General features: G+C 47.0%; 1 protein-coding gene across 1 annotated transcript in view; it reads left to right on the top strand.

Moving 5' to 3' along the window:
- The window catches only part of DNMT3B (DNA methyltransferase 3 beta), a 50,748-nt gene that overhangs the window by 20,646 nt on the left and 4,304 nt on the right, over nucleotides 1-25,798 (top strand). Inside the window, exons 2-20 of the mRNA XM_081011136.1 lie at nucleotides 784-928; nucleotides 2,294-2,376; nucleotides 3,647-3,799; nucleotides 6,055-6,201; nucleotides 8,592-8,750; nucleotides 9,426-9,533; nucleotides 10,839-10,980; nucleotides 11,949-12,095; nucleotides 12,680-12,724; nucleotides 13,669-13,748; nucleotides 15,114-15,226; nucleotides 16,236-16,419; nucleotides 17,103-17,187; nucleotides 18,674-18,819; nucleotides 20,216-20,306; nucleotides 20,419-20,567; nucleotides 21,936-22,021; nucleotides 23,603-23,672; nucleotides 25,088-25,206. Of these exons, the coding sequence (XP_080867262.1) occupies nucleotides 790-928; nucleotides 2,294-2,376; nucleotides 3,647-3,799; nucleotides 6,055-6,201; nucleotides 8,592-8,750; nucleotides 9,426-9,533; nucleotides 10,839-10,980; nucleotides 11,949-12,095; nucleotides 12,680-12,724; nucleotides 13,669-13,748; nucleotides 15,114-15,226; nucleotides 16,236-16,419; nucleotides 17,103-17,187; nucleotides 18,674-18,819; nucleotides 20,216-20,306; nucleotides 20,419-20,567; nucleotides 21,936-22,021; nucleotides 23,603-23,672; nucleotides 25,088-25,206 (2,246 nt within the window). The 5' untranslated portion in view covers nucleotides 784-789. The remainder of the gene's footprint in view (nucleotides 1-783; nucleotides 929-2,293; nucleotides 2,377-3,646; nucleotides 3,800-6,054; nucleotides 6,202-8,591; nucleotides 8,751-9,425; nucleotides 9,534-10,838; nucleotides 10,981-11,948; nucleotides 12,096-12,679; nucleotides 12,725-13,668; nucleotides 13,749-15,113; nucleotides 15,227-16,235; nucleotides 16,420-17,102; nucleotides 17,188-18,673; nucleotides 18,820-20,215; nucleotides 20,307-20,418; nucleotides 20,568-21,935; nucleotides 22,022-23,602; nucleotides 23,673-25,087; nucleotides 25,207-25,798) is intronic.

The raw sequence follows: 25,798 nt of genomic DNA, 5'->3' as shown, positions 1-25,798 counted from the left end.
CCTGTTCTCTAGGGGGCTGCAGTCTCCCTCATCCCCCATTGCTTGGGTGACTCACATTTGGTAGAGTTGGTATGCCTGGAACTAAATAAAAATAAAAGAAAACTGAATAATTGTGGTGTGTTTTGTTTTGTGTTTTACCAAATCGCCAAAGAAACAAGATTTTTTTTTTTTTGCTTTCTTGGTTTTTTGAAAACTGTAAAACAGAAATGATCAATAAAGGTTGCTATCAAAATAAAAATAAACATTCATTCAATCCTTGGTTGATACTTGTTTTTTTTATGTCATTCTGAAATTCAATTTAACATGACCTCAATCTTCTCATTGTGTTCCGAGTCAAATTCCTGAAATATGCACTTAACTTTGTTTTCAACCTATTATTTAACTTACCGGTACTTAAAGATTTTTCAAGTTGTTCTATTTACAGACAGAAGCTTAATCAAGACCTACCAACGGATTGATATTTTGACAATGTTCTTTTACATAGACTCTGTATATATTCCACTCTCTGGCAATTTTTTCCTCTGTAACGCCTCATAGCCTTGCTGATAGTCTCACCAATTCTACATAACCTCGTAGTTTATTTTGCCAGGGGCAAAGCACCACATTTCGGAAATCCCCCCTGCCTTTGAAATGCTGGTAATGTCCAGGCAAATCCAGGCGTTTGGCAGCCCTGTCTGAGGCTCCTGTGGCCACAGAGTTGTGTGGGACCCCCGCAGGTCATCTAGTCCAACCCCTTGCAATGCAGGTATCTCAACTAAAGCACCTGTGCCTCCCATCCTGCAGGTTAACATGAAGAAGGAGAAGGTGGTCCAGTGGACGATGGACAGCGAGGAGGAGAACCTGGTCTTGGTCAATGGAAGCTGCGGTGACCCAGCCAAGGACAAGGCCGAGCCTACCTTGAAAGTCAAAAGGAAGCAGAAGAATTCAGGTATCCTTGGAAATCTGCCTCCTGTTCCCTCACGAGGCTGGTGGTTTGGCACCTCTTTGGCTGAGGAGGTGCAAAAAAGTTTTTGATTGAGTTTCCACTGAAATGAGGCTGCATTTTAATGTTTTAATCTTGTATTTTAATCTTGTATTTTAAGCAGTATTTCAATCAATTGTTTTTATATTTGGTGTTAGCCGCCCTGAGCCCAGTCTTGGGAGGGTGAGGTATAAATCATATTATTATTATGAGGAGCTCTGACCACCCCAGTATATATCCCAAGGGGACTGTGGAGCCAGGCTTGGTGGGCAGCAGTTGGGTCTTGGCTGAAGCTCCTGCGTCTCAGAAGGGCACTAAAATAGAGGGCACTGAAGCTGCTTTAGGGGTCTAGTGGGTTGCCAGCGGTGGTGTTGTGATGCCTAAGCCCATCACCAGCACCGGGAGGTGCAAACCTGGGATCCTTGGATCTTGAATGTTTTCACACACTTGGATCTTGAATGTTTTCACATCCTGTAGAATTCTATCAGTTGTACTGTGGTACTGTAGCCTTATGAGGCTTTGCCCTCGGGTGGGAAAAATATTGCGCCCGGGAAAGGGAAGTGGGAGTCAACAGACACTCAAGGAATAGTTTCGGAGAAAAGGCTTTTATTTCTACCATCCATGAACTGGTAGAAGGAGCAAGTGTGATAGTTCACAAAAAGCATGCACGAAGTCCACAGTCATGTGCACAAGCATATATACCCCTTTCCAGTTCCCTCCCCCTTTTCTCCTCCCTCAGGAGTCCTGCCCCATGAGTTCCTCTGAGCATGAACAGAAAGCTGTCTTGGGACTATTGGACTCTTGGCAGGAAAGGGGGAATGAGAGCCGAGGGGTCGAGGAGCTGGTGGTTCAGCATGTCCAAGATGTTGCAACCCAATGAGATAAGATTCGTTTCTCAGGCCTGAGTATTCTAGGCAATGAGCCTTTAAAAGTAACATTTTGCCTATGCACAGCATCTTGTGAAAATAAGCAGACACAAGCAGAGAAAAGCTGTTTTGGATTTTTAGAAGACAAAAGGAGTTTTGGACAGTTTTGAGGCCAGGGGTGATTATTGAAGCCTGGGGTGATTTCAGACAGGATTTGGGTATCTTGTCCCTTCAGTACAAGATGAGAACAGAAATCGTGCTCCGGTGGCAGCAGGAGGCCCCATTAGCTAAAGTGGTGCTTCAGGTTAAGAACAGTTTCAGGTTAAGAACGGCCCTCCGAAACGAATTAAGTATTTAACTCGAGGTACCACGGTATTAGGTGAGCAGGTTCTGGGGTGGGGGGTTCCCCAGGGGCTTGGCCCAAATGGGAGGAAGCTGACTCGAGGCCCCGTTTCCTCTTGTGCAGATGTCGATGAAGCAGAGAAAGTGCCTCGCAAGGCGAAGTGGAAGGAACAGGATGAGGAGGTCCCCAAAGAAGGCCAGGAGGAGGTGAGATCTTTTTCCAAACCCTGAATGTCACATCACGTTTAGCAGTTGCTCGCAATACTAACCAGCGGCTCCCAAAACATTTGTGGGCCACCTGTCTTTTGGTTCCATAAACTCACCCCCTGTTCCCCCCACCCTCCCTTATAAAAAGTGTAACTCAGAACAGCGGATTGCACAACCCAGTATAAGGAAAACAGTAGCACCATAAAATTAAGTAATTTGTAAAAAGTTCCCATTCTTCTTTGAAGTCACAGTTGTCCTTATCATGCAGTTTGTATGTCAATTTAGCCAACTCTACATAGTTCATCAATTTCTCTAGCCACTGTTCTTTTGTTGGGGTTTCCTCATTCTTCCATCCTTGTGCTATCAAGACTCTTGCCGCTGTTGTAGCATACATAAATAAATTCTTTGTTTCCCTTGGCAGGTCTTGTCCTACAATCCCTAACAAAAATGCTTCTGGATTTTTTTTTACAAATGTCATTTTAAACATTTTCTTCAATTCATTATATATCATTCCCCATTTTTAAAAAAATTTCTCTACATTCCCACCACATATGATAATAAAATTCAATGCAGTAACAATTAATTGCACATTCATTTGAAAGTCCATTAAAACTGTTCAGTTTAATTAATTCAACAAAACCGATGAGTTTGGACTTGTAGGGTTGGAAGGGACCACGAGGATCATCTAGTCTGACCCCTTGACTATCAAAGCGTGATAGTCATGGACACCTCCAATGCCCCCCTGCTGCCCCCTTGCCTCTTAGCACCCCCCAGCTTATCCCCACGTCCCCTTTGGGAACCAGTGGTATAAACTGTCGGGGGCAGCCATAACCAGCCGGGTGCCCCAAATCAAGACCTGAGCGTAGCTGTCAACTTTCCCCCCTTTTTAAGGGAAATTCCCTTATTCCGAATAGGATTCCTCACAAGAAAAGGGAAAAGTTGATATGGGCCTGAGTGGGGTAGCAATACTCTCCCTGCTTTCGATTTCCAGCCGCTTCAAAGACATGCTGATATGGAGGCTCAACATAGACATTGCGGCTAATAGCCCTTGAAAGCTTTGCCTTCCACGAATCTGTCAAATCCTCTTTTCACGCTGTCTCAATTGGTGGTCATCGCTCTACCCCTGAATTTCCATCGCTGTGCCAGCTTTGATGGCAGGATCACGTCACCCCTTCCCCAATGAAACGAGGGCAGGCTGTCACCTTCCTCTGTCCCGCTTGCCCCTGACAAACCCAGGCAGTGAGCGACACCAATCCTTTTCGATTCCCAGGTGCGGAGGCGCGGATCCGCTGGCTGGGAGAACAGTTTGCGGCAGAAACCCCCTCCTCGCATCGTCTTCCAGGCCGGACCCGTTGCGCAGGAGAAGAATGTGAAAGACGAAGTGGAGAGCGTGGAGAGCTTCAAGGAGCGACACAAAATCAGGGTGAGGTTTGGGTTGCAGTGTCTGTCTGTCTGTCTGTCTGTCTGTGGTGGTCTAAGGATATTGTAGCCTGTCGACTGGCCCTTTCCAGGGAGGTAGTGGAGTTGGTCAACTTGTGATCTGGAAAATGACCCCTTTGCCAGCCCTCGTCATCTGCTGTTGCACCCCAGATTTCACCCCCTGATTTAGCAGATGGGGGAATCAAAGCTGGGCTGGCAGTCCTTTGAACCGCCAAATTGGGAGAAGTCTTTTTTTGGTGTTTAAATTTTTTATTTTTTTACCAACCACCAAAACACAGTGAAACCCCCCTAGGTGACTGATACATTGGGTATACATAATCAATAATGACATATTCAATCAACCATATGTACAATTTTATATATGTTAATACTCCTCCGTCCACAAGGTTTATTTAACTTTTAACATTTTAATTGCCCCAAATTGTTCAAACCCACCCAAATAATTCAATATCTTCTCAAACCAATCCTCCTCTTTCTCACTGACCTTAAACCCCTTCATTCTGTGTATCTTCACAGTTAGATATTGTAAAATTATAATATTCAGTTTTTTTCCTCCATTGGTTCACCCTTAGCTCTTCTGCATTTTTCCAATTACTGGCTATAACTTGTCTGGCTGCAGTTACCATCAATTTTACCCTTTTACATTCCTCTTTTGTTTTTAACTCGGTGCTACTCAGACTAATAAGAACCATTAATTTAGATATTCCCACCTTCCTACCCACAATTCCTGATATTTCTATACCAATCTGTTTCCAAAATTCATTAACTAACGGACAATCCCAAATTGGGAGAAGTCAGACCAGCCCATCCTCTTCCAACCCGGCTGGTATGTGTCTATCACAAACTCATTACACTAGTCCTCATGAGCAGGGAAGAGGGTTGTACACATCAGGTAGCTTTCAGCCACGATTTCTGGACCATAATATGCACGGGTGATACATTTGCTCCTCACCTCGTGAACATTGCGAGGGGAAATTCCCCTTGGGGGTTCAAGGACAGAGGCTCACACAAAATTCCCTATTGCTCAGGCTTCATTTCATAACTCATTACTCAAGGCAAGTCAAGTAACCTTTATTGGCATCACATAAGAACATTCCGAATACATTCCGAATAGATAGGCCAGTGCGATGTTGTCGCCACCCGAACGACACAGTCACTTGCCAAAGGGCAGAAGAGGCGAGCAATCCGCCTCATCTCTGTGGGTTTCCAGCAAGGGCAGGATCCTGTGGCATGCTTCAGTGACAAAAAATCAAATAGAGGAGCTTAGCTACTGTCTTGGTGAGCTCCTGGTCTCTCCCCTGTAATAAGCGCATAACCTCCATCTCTGGTTTCCATGTTGGAATACATAGATGGTCTAGAAATTGTTGGTGGAGATCATCATACATTTTACATTCAAGGGCCATGTGAGCTAGAATTTCCACCAGGTGCGCATCGCATGGGCAGATATAACTCGTTACTGGACAGAGTCCAAGGTGTTTGCGAGAGCATTTCCGTTAGGATAAGATTACCAGAATTTTTTCAATGAATCTGGGGACACTTTTCAACTTCAATAGATTTTGTATGGGGACTGATTTCTAAATCTGGGGACTGTCCCTGGGAAATGGGGACATCTGGTAACCTTATATTAGGACCCACAGTATACAGTGGTACCTCAGGTTACATATGCTTCAGGTTACATATGCTTCAGGTTACATATGCTTCAGGTTACAGACTCCGCTAACCCAGAACTAGTGCTTCAGGTTAAGAACTTTGCTTCAGGATGAGAACAGAAATCTTGCTCCGGCGGCACGGTGGCAGCAGGAGGCCCCATTAGCTAAAGTGGTGCTTCGGGTTAAGAACAGTTTCAGGTTAAGAACGGACCTCTGGAACGAATTAAGTACTTAACCCAAGATACCACTGTATGGCCAAATAGATGTCATCTTGGGGGTGCATCCTCTATCCAACCACCCCACCACCCCACTCTCATAAAACCACAGTCCTTAGAAACACTTACTCAACCCATTTTGTCTTTACTTCACATATTAGAACCCTCCTTGTACCTCACCCAGAGTTGTTTCCCCCCCTTTACATCTAGCCATCTAGTACCTCCATAAATGGTTCTTACCAGTTTTTTGGGGGGCCAGGCCTTTTTGCACATGTGTCACCGGTGCCTCACCAAAAACGAGCCTGGCAGAAATCTCATGGGCATCATCCATCTCTTTTCTCAAGGAGCTCAGCTCTTTTCTTCCTCTCTACCAGTTTTCCAGGAGAATCTCTGCATCTGCCCAAGTGGACTACTCAGAGGAGAACTTTGTGCAGTCCGGCCAGAGTGGCGGCAACAGCAATATTGGGGTACCAAATGGCTGCCTCTTGACAGGGACCCCGAGAGATGCAGAGGAATACCAGGTGGGGCCGCTTTTGCCTGGTGGGGAGGGGGCTGGCGTGGCTACCTGGCTGAAGCTTAGCAAGGGAGTGGACAGCTCTGAAACCCAGGGTGGTCAGAAGAAGGGGTTGCATTCTGGAGCAGCACACATGGATTATTTGGGGGGAAAGATTACAGTATAATGACTAAAATCCCACCTGCATCCTTCTTATTTTCATTTATGCATTGCATTTATAGAATCATAGAATTAGAGATGTCCCCCCTTTTCCCTCAATGGAGATGAAAGCAATTTATGTGGCTCTCCAGCTCAAACCCCACAACAACCCTGTGGGGTAGGCTAGGCTGAGAGGGAGCGACTGGCCCCCCAAATCACACCGTGAGCTTCACGTTTGCCGGTGGGGATTCAAACCCTGGTCTCTCCTTGGCATAGCTGTCAACTTACAGATTTGAAAATAAGGGACCAGCAGCCTCAAAAATAAGGTATCAGCAGCCAAAATAAGGGATTTTTGGAGCACAGGTATGTTCAACTTCTGAGCCCGTCCAAGCCAAAGGCAGAAAGCCCAGCCAGCAGCCAAACAAAGCCTCAAGTGGTGGTTCCCACAGCGCAGCAACCCGACAAAGGGGATGCAGCAAGGAAAACCACCGTCACCTCTCCGCTGGGAAGCGCTGAGCAAAGGCGAGTCCCCAGGCAAGGCGGCTGACTTGATCAGCACAAGGCATGCAAGCTCCACCCCCCAGTCGTTCTTAGACTCCTTGTTGGGTGAGCAACACAGCCAAGCAACACAGTTGGAGCCTCCCTCCTCCCTGGCCAGCAGGGAGGGAAGGAGAGGAGCTGCTTCCTTTGAAACCCGGGAAATTTAAGGGACATCATCAATAAGGGACAGCAGCGGAACACAGCGCTGGGATAAGGGAGTTCCCCGCCAAATAAGGGATGGTCGACAGCTATGCTCCTTGGTTCTCGCCTGGAACTCTAACCACCATGACCTCTTTTTTGGGGTTTCCCGGCCCTGGTTTCGGGGCAAAGCATTGCAGATGGATTTCGCTTATGTGACTATTTTTTAATTAATTATTTAATTAATTTTATTGATTGATTGATTGATTGATTGGTTGATTGAATTTATATACCGCCCTATACTATATATTTTTTAGTTTGTTTTTATTATCAAAAGGATTTTGATCCCAGACTCTAGCTCGGGGTCTCCAAACTTTTTTGGGGCCAAACTTTTTGGGATCTTGAGAGAGCGCATTGGGCGCCAGTCATAAAATGGCTGCCGCGGGGGACGTGTCATCATGCAAAATGGCTGCCCTGTCTGAAAACAGAGATAGACGTTTGGGCCTGTTGAAGTGGGTGACTAGTGGGAGCAGGAACTGAGAAGGAGTTTGGATTGGATTTGGATTTGAGATTTGAGATTGATTGGATTTGGATTTGGATTGGATTTGAGGGAGAGCAAACTGTCCCTGGAGCCTTGTGGATTTATTGAATCCACAACGGTGGCTGTGCAAACTGTGCTGGAGACCCCCACTGTTGCCCAAGTGCTCTCGGGGTGGATAACGGATTCAAAAGACGGCGACAGCGAAGCAAAACGAATGCAGGACAGCAGGTTAAATGTACAGCAGCCGGATTTCAAAAAGAGGAGCGTTTTGTTCGTTAAATGGTTTCAAATATGGTTTGGTACACAGGCTGAGAACCTACCTACCCGTGGACTGTCTTGCCAGAGTGGTGCATGCTCTAGTTATATCCCGCTTGGACTACTGCAATGCGCTCTAATCCAGAATATGGCAGACTGGTGACTGGGAGCGGCCGCCAAGACCTCATAACACCAGTCTTGAAAGACCTACACTGGTTTCTCAGTGCAATGCAAAGTGTTGGTGCTGACCTTGAAAACCCTAAACGGCCTCGGTCCTGTATACCTGAAGGAGCTTCTCCAACCCCATCGTTCTGCCCGGACACTGAGGTCCAGTGCCGAGGGCCTTCTGGCGGTTCCCTCACTGCGAGAAGTGAGGTTACAGGGAACCAGGCAGAGGGCCTTCTCAGTGGTGGCACCCGCCCTGTGGAACGCCCTCCCACCAGATGTCAAAGAGATAAACAACTACCTGACATTTAGAAGACATCTGAAGGCAGCCTGTTCAGGGAAGTTTTGAACGTGTGACATTTTAATGTATTTTTAATCTTTATTGGAAGCCCCCCCAGAGTGGCTGGGGAAGCCCAGCCAGATGGGCAGGGTACAAATAATAAACTATATTATTATTGTTGTTGTTGTTGTTGTTGTTGTTGTTGTTGGTGACCCTGGGGGCTTCATGGAGCCACTCATTCAAGAGCCACTGACAGGCCACGGGGGCTCCCTGAAAACTCCCCGTTAGCACCCCATTTCTTTCCGCTTGCTTACCTTCAATCTTATTTGGTTTTTTCCAGGACAGCAAGGGTTTTCGAATCGGCGAGCTCGTCTGGGGGAAGATCAGGGGCTTTGCTTGGTGGCCCGCCATTGTCGTGTCATGGAGGGCCACATTCAACCGCAAGGCGGCCCCTGGGATACGTTGGGTTCAGTGGTTTGGCGATGGAAAGTTTTCGGAGGTGAGGGGAAAGGAGGGGGAGGGCTGCCGATGGATGCTGGGGGGGGGGGCGTTGGTATCTTGCCCCCGAGGTAAAATGAAGAATACACAAAGGAATTGCTTTCAGTGGGCACCAGGAAAATCACCTGCACTCATCCAGTATATATACGCGTGGCTCAGGGCAGCTAACAACCAATTTAAAACACTTTTATAAAAGCAGCATAAAATACGGTATAAAAACATTAATAACAATAAAATTCAAAAATCAGTTAGATAATCCCCAGGGCTAGCTGCCTAAATTGATCCTACTTGGGCCAGCGAGAAGGCCAGGGGAGAATTAGCTGTGGGGTCTCAGAGCAGGTGATCTTCATAAAAAAGGGAGGGGGAGGGAAGGAAGGGGAATAAAAGATCAAATTAAAGGCCAGGCGGAATAGCTTTGTCTTACAGGCCTGACGGAAGGAGGTTAAATCCTGCAGGGCCCTGGTCTCCCTGGGACAGAGCATTCCACCAGGTCGGAGCCACCACTGAAAAGGCCCTGTAACTGCCTCCCAGCCCAGCATCCCCTCTCCCTCCTCTTGAGGAGTTTTGCAGGGGGCGGTGGGTGGGTGATGTTCCTCAAAGCAGCCCCGTGGACCTGTCCTGATCGCGGGGGAAGCCCTCTTGTTCCTGTGGCTGAGCTTTGCCGTTTCCACCGCAGGTCTCGGTAGACAAGCTGGTGGGGCTGTTGGCGTTCCAGGAGCATTTCAACTCCACCACGTTCCACAAGTTGGTTTCGTATCGGCAAGCCATCCTTCATGTCTTGGAGGTAAGGGGCAGGCAGAGAGACGGGGAGCTTGGCTAGCAGGGCCTGGCGCGAGGAGGGAGCCGCGGGAATAACCTTACAATACACCTTTCTCAAGGAAAAAGCGGGAGGGTCCTGGTCTCCCTCCACCTTTCTTCAATGGACCTCCTGTCTGTCTTCTAAGGATGAGGGTAAAAGCATCCTGAAGGTCTGTGGTGTAGCTGTTATTCCTGAATTGCCTAGGGTGGGACTAGAACTGTGGTTCCCAACGTGGGGCACACGCCCCACAGCAGGTCAATTTGATTTTTAAGGGGGGCAATTCGAGAATGAGTTATTAACAGTTAATGGCCTTTTAGGCTTCCTCCACGTGAATAGGAGCTCACTTTTTGAATAATAAGTACCGCTCCGGCGGGAAGGTAAACGGCATTTCCGTGCGCTGCTCTGGTTCGCCAGAAGCGGCTTAGTCATGCTGGCCACATGACCCGGAAGCTGTACGCCGGCTCCCTCAGCCAGTAAAGCAAGATGAGCGCCGCAACCCCAGAGTTGTCCACAACTGGACCTAATGGTCAGGGGTCCCTTTACCTTTACAGCGTATTTACAACCAGTTTATTCAGCATACAACAGGACAAAGGGGGAAAAAACATGTCTTCTCCCTTTCACGTCCAGGCAAGAAGCATAAAGCAAAAGCTATACACAAACGGAAGTTCCCAGCAAGCTGTGCTGGAATGTAAATAGATACAGTGGTACCTCGGGTTACATACGCTTCAGGTTACAGACTCCGCTAACCCAGAAATAGTGCTTCAGGTTAAGAACTTTGCTTCTGGATGAGAACAGAAATCGTGCTCCGGCGGCTCGGTGGCAGCAGGAGGCCCCATTAGCTAAAGTGGAACAGTTTCAGGTTAAGAACGGATCTCTGGAACAAATTAAGTACTTAACCTGAGGTACCACTGTATGTGATATAGCACAGCTCCACACATCTGTTTAGGTGGAACGGAACATCAGTATCCTAACAGGAACAGCCCAGGACTTCCACACACACTAGCCAGGCTTGTGCCCTGAAGAGGCCACTTCAGTATTGCTGACACCCCCGGAGGTACACTCCATTGTCTCCCGAGACAGACGGATGCCGACCAACATTTTTGGGTAGCCTGGGCCCAGGGCATATGGGACTTTATAGGTCCTAACCTATATCAGGTAGGAGCTGCAAGGAGCCTTGCACATCCCGCTCTGCTGTGAAGCAGCCAGGGGCAGGAATTTAGGCAGCACAATCCTGGATGCCCACCTGCTCTGCGACACCTTCGTAAGGCCTTCTCCTCTTCCTCCTGGCAGGTGGCAAGCAGCCGAGCAGGCAAGTCGTTCTCGAGCGCCCCGGGGGATTCTCTTGAAGACAAGCTGAAGCCCATGGTGGAGTGGGCCATGAATGGCTTCAGGCCCACCGGAGGGAAAGGACTGAAGCCCCCCAAGACCTCAGGTAAGGAGCTGGCCGGGGGGGGGCTTGGGCGAGGAAACCCAGCAAGGAGGGCAGTGGGAGCCCGGTCCCTCGGAGAGCTGTTATACATCTGCCCCTTTTCCCTTATGGGGTGTCCAAGAGCCCATATAGAGTCCTTACGTGGGTTCCCTATTGGTAGGAGAAAATAACAGAGGCCAACCAGAGAATATCGAGAAGCAAAGCAGCTAGTAAGCCTGATCTTTATTGATCTGTTGCAACAGGGTCCTCACTCACCACCTCCAGATACATCATACCTACATCACAGAAAGGGTGGTCTACAGCAGAAATCTGAGTGCTTTGTTTACCTCCTGTCTGCCAGGTTACCTGTTTAATGGTCACTTGATTGGATTGCCTGGGGAGCCTGGCCAGTCTTTTGTAATGATAAATACTTAGTTCCTGAGCCAGGTCACAGGCTCACCCTATTCAAACACAGACATACCCTTAAGACAGGATTTGTGAAGGAAAAGATAATGGGGAGGCTTTTCCATTTTCCTTTGACCTTGCAGAGAAAACATTTGGTCATTTTGGGACAGTTTGGGAATCAAAAATGGTTTCAGGTCGGTCTTCCTGTGCTGATCTATGTACATGCTTGGTTGGTACATTTATTATATATCTAAGACCTTAAAATTCTTATCACATTGTGGCCTGCTGCCTACACACAAATTCTCCTGATTTGTCCACAGTGCAGAATTATGGGGTTCACAGCTTGAATATTTGACAGGGAGCCTGACCATCTTGTCTTCAGCGTAGGCTTGCTTATGCTGGACATTCCTACTAGCTTTCCCTGTGCAGGATGCAATCTTTGAAGAAGGCCCCTGCGGCTCCTTTTGGGGATGGCGAACCCCGCAATCCAGGACCCCCAACCTGCCCGCAAACCATTCCCCTTTCCCCTTTCTGCCTTCCAAAGAAGATGTCCGTCCCGACTAAAGCCAGCTGTCCTTTCTCTGCAGACAGCAGTCTCCTCAGCCAGAGAAGCTCTGAAGAATCTGCCGCTCCCGAACTGCCTTCCCCTGAACCTGCCCCCCCAGCCAAGCGGCTCAAGACTAATGTCTGCAATGGGAGCAACAAGGAGCAGGCGGAGGAGAACCAGAGCAGAGGTAGGATTGGGGCCGGATTGGGATTGGGGTGTGTGGAGGGAGGGAGGGAGAGGCACCTGCAGAGGTACAATTTTATTGAAACAACAACGACAACCCTTACTGCACATAATAAAAGTGTATAAGGCTAAAATCCCTGACATGCTAGTGTTCTATGTGCAGGGAGATTTGTTTTTATAAAAAAGAATTATTTCATAAATTTTATATATCACTCGACCGCAGAGAAATGAACGAACTCATAGTGGTTTACAAAAGGAATACAACAAAAGTAAAAATAGCATTCAGATCATAATTACAATAAGCGATAAGCTAGAAGCAGATTAAAGCAGATGTCAGTGTTCTGCATATCTGGATCGGAGTGTCTAAACGTGTCGAGAAGAGTACCATCCAGGTTCCTCCCTGATGTCAGTACGTGGGGATATGGAGTGTGTATGTGCCATTTAATCCGACAGAACATAGAAAGCTGGCTCTTCGTAGAACTCTGAAACTTCTAAGGAGGCACAGTTTGCTGCCTGTGGGTTTGTGTCCTGGCCTCTCTGAGGAGAGGCACTTCACTCGCTAACTCGTCTTTGCCGCTTTCTTTCCAGAGTCGATGGCTTCTGAAGTCAGGCACAACAAGAAGAGCTTGGAAGGTAAAGAGCATCTTCAGCATCAAAATCTGGCCTGATTCAGGCCCAGTGGACTGCACCCCCACCTGCAGATACTCCCTGTCAATAGACAGGGCAGATTTGAGACTCGCCCATGTAGTTGTGGATGTGTCAGTAGCAGATGGAAAGGAATAATATTCAGGTTGCTGATGCTGACCACACAGCGTGTAGGTAAACTGGAGGCAGGGATGGCTACCAACCTGGATGACTTGAAAAGAGGGTTGGAGAAATTGATGGAAGAGGAAGGGTCATCTATCTTGAGTTGCCCATGAAAATAGGGTTGCCATATTTCAAAAAGCAAAGATCTGGACGCAAAGTTGTTGAGCTTTTTGTTTTTGAGCTACTTCGCCAACATGGGATTTTCCTGGACATTTTTAGTGATTTCGGTCTGGACACTGTTACCCAGTGCCATATTCTGGTTATGTCAGGGAAATTCCAGACGTATGGCAACCCTACACGAAAAACAAGTCTAGAGTTGGAGCCTAGGAGATGTCCTCTGTTCCAGGAACTCTTCCCATTGTGAGACTTTTGTGGGTGAGAGGAGGCTGAGTGGGATGGGTGAATTGATATTGGAAAATGAATTGATAATCGATTTATATATGTTACTAACTTTGTATCAATGCCATGTTGTTATACGTAACTGTATTTTGTAATATTTTATTTAGAATCATAGAACTGTGGAGTCGGAAGGGCTGCTGTTGCCACAGTTCTCTGCACTCTATTTAGAGATATTTTTAACATATTAAGCAGTATAGAAATCAATCAATCAATCAATCAATCAATCAATGAATGCTGTGTGAAACTGTTGGCCCCTCTAGCTCACTGCTCTCTACCAGGATTGGTAGAATCTCTCTAGACTGAACGCTGGCACCATTTTGCCTTATGTGCTTATTAAAACTCTACTGACCTGTCCTTCTCTCGTTGAACAGACAGCTGCTTGTCGTGTGGGAAGAAGAATCCGGTGACCACCCACCCCCTGTTCGAAGGGGGCCTCTGCGAGACTTGCCAGGTGAGCGTCCAGGTGATTTGGGGGAGGGGTTCCTCCAATCTATTTCATGCATGGCCATTGCCCTACTTAACAACACGGGACTAGTTTACCTGCGATATCGCCTTACCCCACAAAAGCCGCTTCAATTTGCGGAACTGGCACTGTTCCACATTTGTAAGAAGTCATAGAGACATAGGATTGTCCAGCCCCCTACAATGCAGGAATCTCAACTACAGCAGCCATGACAGATGGCCACCTGACCTCTGCTTAAAAACTCCCAATGAAGGGGAGTCCACCACAGTCTGAGGGGACTTCTGTTAGTTTCCTTGTCGCTTCGTTCTTAATTTGTGCATTTGTAAGAGCTGATCTCCACTGATACCATAATAGCCATGAAATTTGATTGTTCTCTAAAAGGACTTTCATATTGGCTGCTGTAAGAAGTTGTCCTTTCCTATAATAATCTTTCAAATATAAATGGTGTCCTTGCAACATTCACATTATATAATCTGTTTTTATTTTGAAATAGAGGACGATGCTGTATTGGAATTATAGGTGACAGTCCTGGAGCTAAAACTTTTGCCCGTTTTATTTTACCATATTCTAAATCATGCGTGTGAACAGTGGTACCTTGGCTGTCAAACGGCTTGGCTCCTGAACAAATTGGTTCCCGAACGCCACAAACCCGGAAGTAAGTGTTCCGGTTTGTGAACACTTTTCAGAAGCCGTACTTCCAATGCATCTTCCGCTTGAGTGCACGCCTTGGTTTTTGAATGGTTTCAGGAGTCAAACGGACTTCAGGAATGGATTAAGTTTGAGAACCACAGTACCACTGCACTGGGATTTGTAAACTTAACTCAATAATCAAAGCTTACTTTTCATTAAAGCTAATACCCTTATAGGATCACCATCAATTTCTATATTCTCCAGTGTTGACTACTGCATTCTCTTACTGGATGGCTGAGTTGGCTTGCTTCACAATAGCTACTTAAATTTGGTATGTCCCAACCACCGAATAAATATTTTTTAATATGTGATTGGTCCAATTGAAATATTAACTTTTTTTAAAAAAAATAAATCTGCCATTGTTTTAATTGTTTTCACTATCCTTTTATTCTTTTTGTTAAACCGCTTTGAGTTTTTTTGTACAACCAAGCAGGATGTACATTTTGCTAAATAAAAAAATACTGCAGATGTCCCCAGCCTTGCCCCTTCCAGATTGTTCAGACTACAGTTCCCATCAGCCTCAGCTGTAGTTCGAAAAATGTGGACGGGGCCAGGCTGGGGGTGGCTGGCCTTCTCTGCGGCTTCTGATACTTAGTTTGGGGCTAGGGACACCCAGGAAATCGGAAACTGTTTAAATCTGCCACGGATCTCTTTTCCTTGCAGGTTCAGTTCCTAGAATTTTTCTACATGTACGATGAAGACGGGTACCAGGCTTACTGCAGCATTTGTTGCGCGGGGAACGAGCTGCTTCTCTGCGACAATGCCAACTGCTTCAGGTGAGAGACCTCACCTGTCTCAAGAATCTAAACTACAGCATCCATGACAGAACCCTTGGAATCAAAAGCCTGAGCTAGCTGCGATTGTATTGCTGATCAGAAGGTCGGCGGTTCAAATCCCCGTGACGGGGTGAGCTCCCATTGCTCGGTCCCAGCTCCTGCCAACCTAGCAGTTTGAAAGCACACCAGTGCAAGTAGATAAGTAGGTACTGCTGCAGCGGGAAGGTAAACAATGTTTCCGTGCTCTCTGGTTTCTGTCATGGTGTTCTGTTGTGCCAGATACGGTTTAGTCCTGCTGGCCACATGACCTGGAAAAAGCTGTCTGCGGACAAACGCCGGCTCCCTTGGCTTGAAAGTGAGATGAGTGCTGCACCCCATAGTTGCCTTTGACTGGACCTAACTATCCAGGGGTTCTTTACCTTTACTCCACCCGCATCGTTCTGCCAGGACGCTGAGGTCTAGTGCTGAGAAGCAAAGCTACAGGGAACCAGGCAGAGGTCCTTCTCAGTAGTGGCGCCCTCTGATCAGATGTCAGAGAGATAAACAACTATCTTACATTCAGAAGACATCTGAAGGCAGCCCTGTTCAGGGAAGTTTTTAGTGTGTGACATTTTAACGTATTTTTAATCTTTGTTGGAAGCCACCCAAAGTGGCTGGGAAAACCCAGCCAGATGGGCGGGCTACAAATAATAAATTATTATTATTATTACTACTACTACTACTAATGCACACTGTATGGAAGAAAATGCCTCAGATACCCCCTTTTTTGCTGTACATGCAGAACTCTCCTTGTGCTTTATCTGGAGTTGTTTTTCTTTGTAGCATTCGGCCGTTAGGTTCTCCTTTAATTGGTTCCTTCCAGTTTTGTGGTCAGGCCGCACTCTTGCATAGTAATACCGGCTTTACTGAGAATGCATTTTGCAGAATTTCTACCTCCTGGCCGTGGAGGAACAGAGGAGCTGCCCAGCCTTACGGACACCCCCCGTTCCTCTTCCCTTGTTTCGTGCAGGTGCTTCTGTGTGGACTGCCTGAACCTGCTAGTGGGTCGCGGGGCGGCCGACGCAGCCAGGAAGGAGGACCCCTGGAGCTGCTACATGTGCCAGCCGCAAGAGCGTCACGGGATGCTTCAGAGGAGGGGCGACTGGAACACCCGCCTGAAGGAGTTCTTCACAGACGAGAAGGGGCTTGAATACGTAAGGAAACAGGGGTGTTGTTAAAGGGTGGCAGCGTAGCCCACCTGCCCTAAAGTAGAATTATAGAACTGTAGAGATGCTCTGATGTTCGGATCCTGCTTTTTGGCTTCCCATTGAAACATCTGGCTGCTGCCTGTGAGAACAGGATGCACTCCTGTTATACAAAAATCTCAAAATGGGTCTGAATTTCAATGTCTAAAACTCCTGGTAGAGGACGAGGATCCAGACATCATGCTAAGGGTGGCCAAATTCTGTGTGAGTGCCATAAAAACTTAGGGAACAAGCTGTACTACCAAAATGATTAAGGTTTTAAATGACAATTTTAGGTTGTATTTTAGTGATTGAGATTTAATATATTTTTTTAACCGCCGCTATATCTGAATTGTCTCTATTATACCCAATTGCAATTCAATGTATTCCTGTTGTGTTTTATGATTTTCCTGATATTGTAAGTGACCCGGAACTGGTCTGTGACCGTAATAATAAAATTCTATTCTGAGAACAGGATGCCGGACTAGATGGGCCATTGGCCTGATCCTGCAGGCTATTGTTACGCTACGTTCTTATGTCCAGTTGGTGATGTGAAACTTGTGCATTTAATTTTCTTAATGGATAGGATTCACACTTCTTGCATGTGGTGGTGCCATTTCCTTCTCTCTCTCCCTCCCCGTCTCTTCTCACAGGAGCCACCAAAAATCTACCCTGCCATCCCAGCGGCAAACAGGAGGCCAATCAGAGTGCTGTCTCTCTTTGATGGAATTGCAACAGGTGAGAGACCCCCCAAGCACTTCAACGAACTCTGATGTCTGAGAATCATAGAAGTATTTCTCGCACCCTGCCCATCTGAATGGGTTGCCCCAGCCACACAACGAAACATCCAAAGGGTCACACACCAATATGCTAGAAGCTGGGTTCAAATCACAGGTTTGCTAGGGCAGTGAGTAGGTCATTTAGCTGATGGGCAGGTCCATCATTCACTGTGTCAATCTCACCAGGCCACAGAGAGGTTAGGCTGGCCTCAACTAGAGCCAGGGCTTTCTCGGCAGCGGCTCCAATCTGGTGGAACGCTCTGTCACAAGAGACTAGGGCCCTGCGGGACCTGACATCTTTCCGCAGGGCCTGCAAGACAGAGTTGTTCCACCAGGCCTTTGGTCAGGGCACAGCCTGACTCCCTCCTCTGGCAACCTGCACAGAATTTTGCTTAACGATTGCCTTTAATTTGATTTTAATTAATTTTTATAATGAAATGTTTTTAGAATGTTGGATTATTTGATTGTTTGATTATTTGATTGCTGTTAGCCGCCCTGAGCCCGGCTTCGGCTGGGGAGGGCGGGATATAAATAAAATTATTATTATTATCATTATTATTATTATTATTATTATTAACGCATTATGAATGTTAAAAGTAGGATGTCATGTGTCCATGCAGGACTAATCTATACTGGCACCTTATAACATTATAAATGCGTTATAAAAGTGTGACACCGGGGTGCTGTACATCAGTCAATGGAAAATTGCGTTGAGAGCTTTACAACTCCTTTTTCTTAGCGTTTTTTTTTTTAGATCAGTGGAGATCCAGCCATAGTTATCAAAACCATTCTTTAAGGTTAAAAACCACGAGTGTATCTCCGCCCCCTGTGCAGAGAACGCCCTGGTGGTCCTGCGCTGGGCACAGGCTTTAGCATAGTAATGGCACTGTGAAAAATGTTCGTTGATAACCCTTGAGAAAAAATGCTGCTCTGCCTTGCTAGGTCATAGTGAGGATGGACGAGAACAGCCATCATCACCGCTAAAGGACAGCTCATCCCACAGTGGTGGTCGAGCCTGTACCCTCCTTCCTTAAGGCCAGTCTGGTTCATTTGACCCCATGTCTATCTCTGTCCATCTCCCTTCCCCTGTCCTGCATCTTCCAGGCTGTCCCATGACATTCGTGATTTGTTTTGGTCCCACCACCGATCTTTTGTTGGCAGTGTTGTTCCTCATCAAACGATGTTGCGCATGCATGACGTGTGTGTGTGTGTGTGTGTGTGTGTGTGAACAAAACGTGCACTGGGAAATTGTCATTCTCCATGCCACAGTAGCAGCCAGAGCATGCGCATCAACACTGCAGCTCCTGAGAGTCTCTTGTTTCTGTCGGGATGTGGACACCCTGCGCATCTTTGCTCCCACAGTTGGAGCTGTTTGCCAGGGAATCACGAGAGATCTCAAGGGCCACCTCTCCCATCTGCTCACCCGTGGTGCTTTGACTCTTTAGGCTACCTCGTCCTGCGGGATCTTGGCATCCAGGTGGAGAAGTATGTCGCCTCTGAGATCTGCGAGGAGTCCATAGCTGTGGGAACTGTGCGGCACGAAGGGAGCATCAAATACGTGCATGACGTCAGGAACATAACCAAGAAAAATGTAAGGGGATTCCCTGTGGTCTAGTTGAGGCTTCTTGGCTGAGGCGGCTGGCTGGTTGTATTGGAAGCTGGGTCAAAATGTTTGTTATTATTTATTAAATTTATATACTGCCTTTCATAAAGAGACCATACGGTGGTCTACAACATAAAACATCAAGTACATAATATAATAATAGAACAAGGGGGGAAAAGACAAATACCTCCCCACTCCACTTTAAAAGGTCATCTTTTTTTAATTAGCCAAAGGTTTTGGAGAAGACAAATGCTTTTGCCTGGCACCTAAAGATGTGTAACCCAGGTGCCAAGCAAACCTAATTGGGGAGAGCATCTCACAAATGGAGAGCCCCTGCAGCAAAGGTCTGTTCCTGTACTGCCAGCATCTGGACCTCACGCATAGCTGTCAATGTTTTCCCTTTTTTAAGGGAAATTCCCTTATTCCGAATAGGATTCCTCGCAAGAAAAGGGAAAAGTTGACAGCTATGACCTCACGTGGATGAGACACACAAAGAAAAGCCTCAGATAATACATTTATTTATTGAAAAGAATTGATATAGTGCTTGATTGTGGTTTAAAAGATGTTTATTTTATTATAAATAACCACGGTGAGAAGAGGATGCTGGGCTCCTTTGGGCCTGATCCAGCTGTCTGACTCTTCTGGGGTCTTCTGCGATGTGGTCATTTTGTGCAGGGCCAGGTTTAGGTTTGATGAGGCCCTAAGCTACTGAAGGTAATGGGGCCCTTTATATGTCCAGCTGTCCTTTGTCAACAACAAATTGTCACTGTTTTTTCGTGTTTAATATATGCTATATGGTGATTTATGGACCTAGTAGGTATCTAAAGCCATTTGTACATCAAAGTAATTGTTGAACTGAAATACAATTAAGAAGAAGTATATTAAAAGTGAAATAATTATTAAGCTCTAACATAAAATGATTGGGGGCCCATTACTTACATCATAGGAGCCTACACAACCCAAAACACTGTTGCTGTATGTAGGTTTTATTTTATTTGTTTTCTATCTTATATTTTGGAAATGCACACCCAGTCCCCCCCCCCTTTAATTTTTTTGGGGGGCCGCAAGAGAGTGGGGCCCTAAGCTATAATAGTAGTAGTAGTAGTAGTAGTAGTAGTAGTAGTAATACAAATAAATTACTTATACCCCGCCAATCTGGCTGGGTTTCCCCAGCCTCTCTGGGCGGCTTCCAACAAAATATTAAAATACAATAGTCTATTAAACACTAAAAGCTTCCCTAAACTTCCCTATAGCTTGTTTAGCTTATACGTAAATCCGGCGCTGATTTTGTGAAGCCCCAGAAGCCTGGGATTTACAAACAAGACAGGCAACATGACTTTGCACTTGACCTTGCAAAACCCATTGCTCTGCTTGCCCGTTGCAGATTGACGAATGGGGCCCTTTTGACCTGGTGATTGGCGGAAGCCCCTGCAACGACCTCTCCATCGTGAACCCTGCCAGGAAGGGCCTGTATGGTAAGCAGCCCTTGCAAGGATGGGGACTCTCAGCTTGGCTCCTCAACCCAGAAGTTATTATTTTTTTTTAATGTCCTACATTCCTTTGACCCACCCGTCTTCCTCCTTGCAGAGGGGACCGGACGACTCTTCTTTGAGTTCTACCACCTTCTCAATTACACGCGCCCCAAAGCCGGGGAGGAGCGCCCCTTCTTTTGGCTGTTTGAGAACGTCGTGGCCATGCGCATCAACGACAAGAGGGACATCTCTCGTTTCTTGGAGGTAAAGGCCTGGGGGTTCAGTTTTTTCCTCAAGGGCAAGAAGCTTATGAAAAACAAAAGGAAAAAATTAGAGGATGACTGAGAATGCCCTTGACCTCTGCAAAATGTGTTTGCAATTATTTAATTGAAGGCATGGATCCTGCTTTCGCATGGGTGGGTTCTAATAGGGGCAGACTAGAAGGTAGAACCGGGACGTGGGTGGCGCTGTGGGTTAAACCACAGAGCCTAGGACTTGCCGATCAGAAGGTCGGCGGTTCGAATCCCCGCGACGGGGTGAGCTCCCATTGCTCGGTCCCTGCTCCTGCCAACCTAGCAGTTCGAAAGCACATAAAGTTGCAAGTAGATAAATAGGTACTGCTCCAGTGGGAAGGTAAACGGCGTTTCCGTGCGCTGCTCTGGTTCGCCAGAAGCGGCTTAGTCATGCTGGCCACATGACCTGGAAGCTGTGCGCTGGCTCCCTCGGCCAAGAAAGCGAGATGAGCGCCGCAACCCCAGAGTTGGTCACGACTGGCCCTAATGGTCAGGGGTATCTTTACCTTTACCTTAGAAGGTAGAACAAGGCTTTTGGGGTGTTAAGTGAATGCCCATTAGCGGGAGGCCCTGTTGTGTAAGGCCTTCCTGTGCCCGTGTTTCATCCAAATCCCTTTAAATGATCTTTGTTGTACTCAAAATAAAAAAAATCCTTCCAGTAGCACCTTTAAGACCAACTAAGTTAGTTCTTGGTATGAGCTTTCGTGTGCAAGCACACTTCTTTGTGTATCTGAAGAAGTGTGCTTGCACACGAAAGCTCATACCAAGAACTAACTTAGTTGGTCTTAAAGGTGCTACTGGAAGGATTTTTTTTATTTTGACTATGGCAGACCAACACGGCTACCTATCTGTAACTTTGTTGTACTGTCCACCTCTTTTCCATTTCCCTTTTCATAATTGGTGCCCCTGCACTTAAGGACCTTGCTCAGCCCCTTTGCGGGGCCTCGCTCTGATGACCGTGCAGCGGACTGTTCACAATTGGCGTACAACCGATTCTAGGAACCTATCTACTGTATTTTTTCCGTGTATAAAGATAAAGGTAAAGGGACCCCTGACCATTAGGTCCAGTCGTGGCCGACTCTGGGGTTGCGGCGCTCATCTCGCCCTTCATCCGAAGATCACAGGCCATTCACAGCATAGTACTAGAATTAGTACTATTGTTGTCATCGCCGCTACTACTATCCTAAACATGGCAGCGCATGTGGCATCCTGTAATTCATCTTTCTGACTTTTGGAGTTGCTTCTTTTCCCCAAGCTGCACCTAATCCTGCTGTCAAAGGAATTGTGAAATAGTCCTTCTGCCGCTTCGTCTCTAACTGCCCTCCCTTTTTGTCTTCAGTGTAACCCTATTATGATTGATGCCGTCAAAGTCTCGGCTGCACACCGGGCCCGATACTTCTGGGGGAATCTTCCTGGGATGAACAGGTAATGTAGAAGCACCTCTAGGGGCCACGCCGTGGACCCGATATCCCTTCCCAAGAGGCAGCAAAGTCAAGCTGCAATCCTTGGCCAAAGGGGGCCCATTGGCCCAGCGCTCTGTTCTCATAGTGGCCAGCCAGTTGCCCCCAAGGGAAGCACACAAGCAGGATTTGAACACAAGAGCAACTCTTTCCTCCTGTCGTTTCCAGCAACACGGATTCAGAAGCATTAGTGCCTCTGATCGTGGGAGCAGAACATCGCCAGCCTGGCTAGTAGCCGCCGATAGCCCTCTCCTCCTCCTCGAATTTGTCCAATCCTCATTGAAAGCCATTTAATTTGGTGGCGATCACTGCCCCTTGTGGGAGGGAGCTCCATAGTTTAAGTCTTGCACTGTATAATAATAATAATAATAATAATAATAATAATAATAATAATTTTTATTTATACCCCGCCCTTCCCGGTTCAAAAACCGGGCTCAGGGCGGCTAACAACAAATTCAAAACACTTAATTGATGCAACGAAAAACAGCATAAAATACAGTATAAAACGTGAATAGCAATAAATTCAGAATTCAAAAATCAATTTAGGGGGAAAATCCATCCAATAAACAGTAGATGATCACCAGGGCTAGCTGGCTAAATTAGTCCTATTTGGGCTAGCGAGGAGACCAGGGGAGAATTAGATGTGGGATCCCAGAGCAGGTAATCTTCATAAAAAGGGGAGGGGGAGGGAAGGAAGGGGAATGAAAGATCAGGCTAAGTTCAAACTGAAAGCCAGGCAGAATAGCTCTGTCTTACAGGCCCTGCGGAAGGAGGTTAAGTTCTGCAGGGCCCTGGTCTCCTGGGACAGAGCATTCCACCAGGTTGGAACCATCACTGAGAAGCCCCTGGCCCTGGTGGAGGATAATCTGACTTCCATAGGAGCCAGGACCTCTAAACTATGATTATGGACCTTAAGGTCCTCTGCGGGGGCAGACCAGGAGAGGCGGTCCCGCAAATACGAGGGCCCTAAGCCACAAAGGGCTTTAAAGGTCAAAACCAGCACCTTGAACCTGACCCGATACTCCACTGGGAGCCAGTGCAGAAGGACTTCTTTTTCTCTGTCCCAAATATTCCATCGCTCAGCTTCATCGGATGTCCACAAACTCCAGTGTGATGAGGGAGAAAAACATCCCTCTCCCAGGTTCCCCAAACCTGGGTCTTCAGCTGTTTTTGGACTACAACTCCCATCATCCCTAGCTAGCGGGACCAGTGGTCAGGGATGATGGGAACTGTAGTCCAAAAAAACAGCCGAAGACCCAAGTTTGGGAAATCCCGTATGCTATGCGTCATTTTATAAATTCTGCCCTGTTGCCTCTTACTTGCCTTTTCTGTAAACTAAAAAGTCCCAAATGCTGCAACCTTTGTAGCTGATTCGCTCCATGCCCTTGATCATTTCGGGAGCCCTCTACTGAACCTACTACAACCACCACAACATGCGCTCAGCAACATATAGAGGGCCAAAGTTCCCCCACATTGCTCTAAAATTATGAGCTTGGAGGACAATGGGGCAGTGGCTTAGAGAGTAATTTGCTTTGTCTTTTCTTAGGCCCCTGGTAGCTTCGACGACGGATAAACTTGAACTTCAGGACTGCTTGGAGTATGGCAGAACAGCCAAGGTACTTTTGGTACTTTCCCCATTTCAAGTACCGTATTTTTCGCTCTATAAGACGCACCAGACCACAAGGCGCACCTAGTTTTTGGAGGAGGAAAACAAGAAAAAAAATATTCTGAATCTCAGAAGCCAGAACAGCAAGAGGGATCACTGCGCAGTGAAAGCAGCGATCCCTCTTGCTATTCTGGCTTCTGGGATAGCCGCGCAGCCTGCATTCGCTCCATAAGATGTACACACATTTCCCCTTACTTTTTAGGAGGGAAAAAGTGAGTCTTATAGAGCAAAAAATACGGTAGTTCCTCCATTCTTATTCGCCCCCCTCCATTCTTATGAATGATCCAGGGGGGAAGAAAGGTAACGACAACCTTTGCCAACCCAGTGACCTCCAGATGTTGTTGGCCAGAAGGTCCAGGTTGGCAAAGGGCTGGGCTATGGAATGCCCCCTGGGTCTCTCGTCCTGCAAATCACGTCCCACATTGCCTGTATTATATCTCTAGTGGACCCTGGGGTGCTCCTCTTTCCTGCTGCCCTCCCCCCCCCATGTGAGGCTCTTTATGCCGAACGAAATGGCGAGACACTCTCCCTTCTGTCTCTCCCCTTCTCTACTTGTGAGCAAGGAACCCAGACATTCCACAGATATGACAAAATGAAGCCCAAAATGGATCTCTCAGTTGGAGGGGGCGGATGCGCCATTAAGGGGACATTGTCCCCTCTGAGGAAGAGATGCAAAGACCCTCTTTCGCATTCCTGAGGGCCCGGCAGTGACCTCCCAGCGGCTGCTTTTCATCTGGATATTTTTAGCTGCCTTCTGGGCAAAATACCTCCCCCCCCCCCCCCCCGCCACTTGAAGGCATACCAGTGACATCTAAGCGCATTTCTGGCTGATGGATGAGAAGCCTAAAATCACTGGACAGAGCCAGCCTCGCTCCCTTCCTCTGCTGAACGGCATTAATACTACCACTTTCTGGAAACCTTCACACTGAGTGCTTGTATTTTTGGGGTGTGTGTGGTCATTTGTAGGGACGCGTGTGGCGCTGTGGGTTAAACCACAGAGCCTTGGACTTGCCGATCAGAAGGTCGGCGGTTCGAATCCCCGTCACGGGGTGAGCTCCCGTTGCTCGGTCCCTGCTCCTGCCAACCTAGCAGTTCGAAAGCACGCCAAAGTGCAAGTAGATAAATAGGTACCGCTCCGGCAGGAAGGTAAACGGCGTTTCCGTGCGCTGCTCTGGTTCGCCAGAAGCGGCTTAGTCATGCTGGCCACATGACCCGGAAGCTGTACGCCAGCTCTCTCAGCCAATAAAGCGAGATGAGCGCCGCAACCCCAGAGTCGGCCACGACTGGACCTAACGGTCAGGGGTCCTTTAGGGTGGTCATTTGTGTGTGTGTGTTTTAAAAATGTTTGCTTTTCTTCTCTTTCAGTTGAAAAAGGTCCAGACCATCACCACAAAGTCTAATTCCATCAGGCAGGGGAAAGCCCAGACTTTCCCAGTGCGGATGAATGGCAAGGACGACAATTTGTGGTGCACTGAATTGGAAAGGTGGGATACAAGGGGGGTGGGGTGGGATAATGGCGTGGGGGGGGGGGGGAGAGATGAAAGGAAACAGGCAGGGGCTGCCCAGGAAAGGCTTTTCTTTAGAGCAGTTGGGGCTTCAGCCTCTCTTCAAGAGGAGCAAATATTTGTTTTCCTGCAAAGGGGTGCATGTTAAAGATTATTTGTCATGGAGTCATTACTTCTACCACTCTTTTCAATTGTTATGACTTCTTCCTGTTGTTATTCATTATTAGACTTATCAGTTGCATGTTACCTAACTAGGACTCCAGGTGACTTACGTTTGATAACATAAATGTAAATGCATTACACCACAGGGGGAGGCAAAACAATTTAATTTATTTGAGAATAATATTTATCTATGCCTTGGCATCATAATCACAGTAGTTTAAAATTATATAAAACCATACAGTAAAATCATAAATGTTAAAAGCAAGTTATAACCAAAAGAATTAAAAAGAAACATCAGTGGACCGGTGTGGGGTATGGGTGTATTCTTAATTGTCTGACTAATAATAATAATAATACCCCATCCATCTGGCTGGGTTGTCCCAGCCACTCTGCATAGGCCTGGCAGAAT

This window comes from Podarcis pityusensis (genome assembly GCF_964106645.2).
Source record: "Podarcis pityusensis genome assembly, chromosome: 6".
Taxonomy (NCBI): Eukaryota; Metazoa; Chordata; class Lepidosauria; order Squamata; family Lacertidae; genus Podarcis; species Podarcis pityusensis.
Note: the sequence above shows the minus strand (reverse complement) of the source record. Positions and strands in the feature narration are given on the sequence as shown.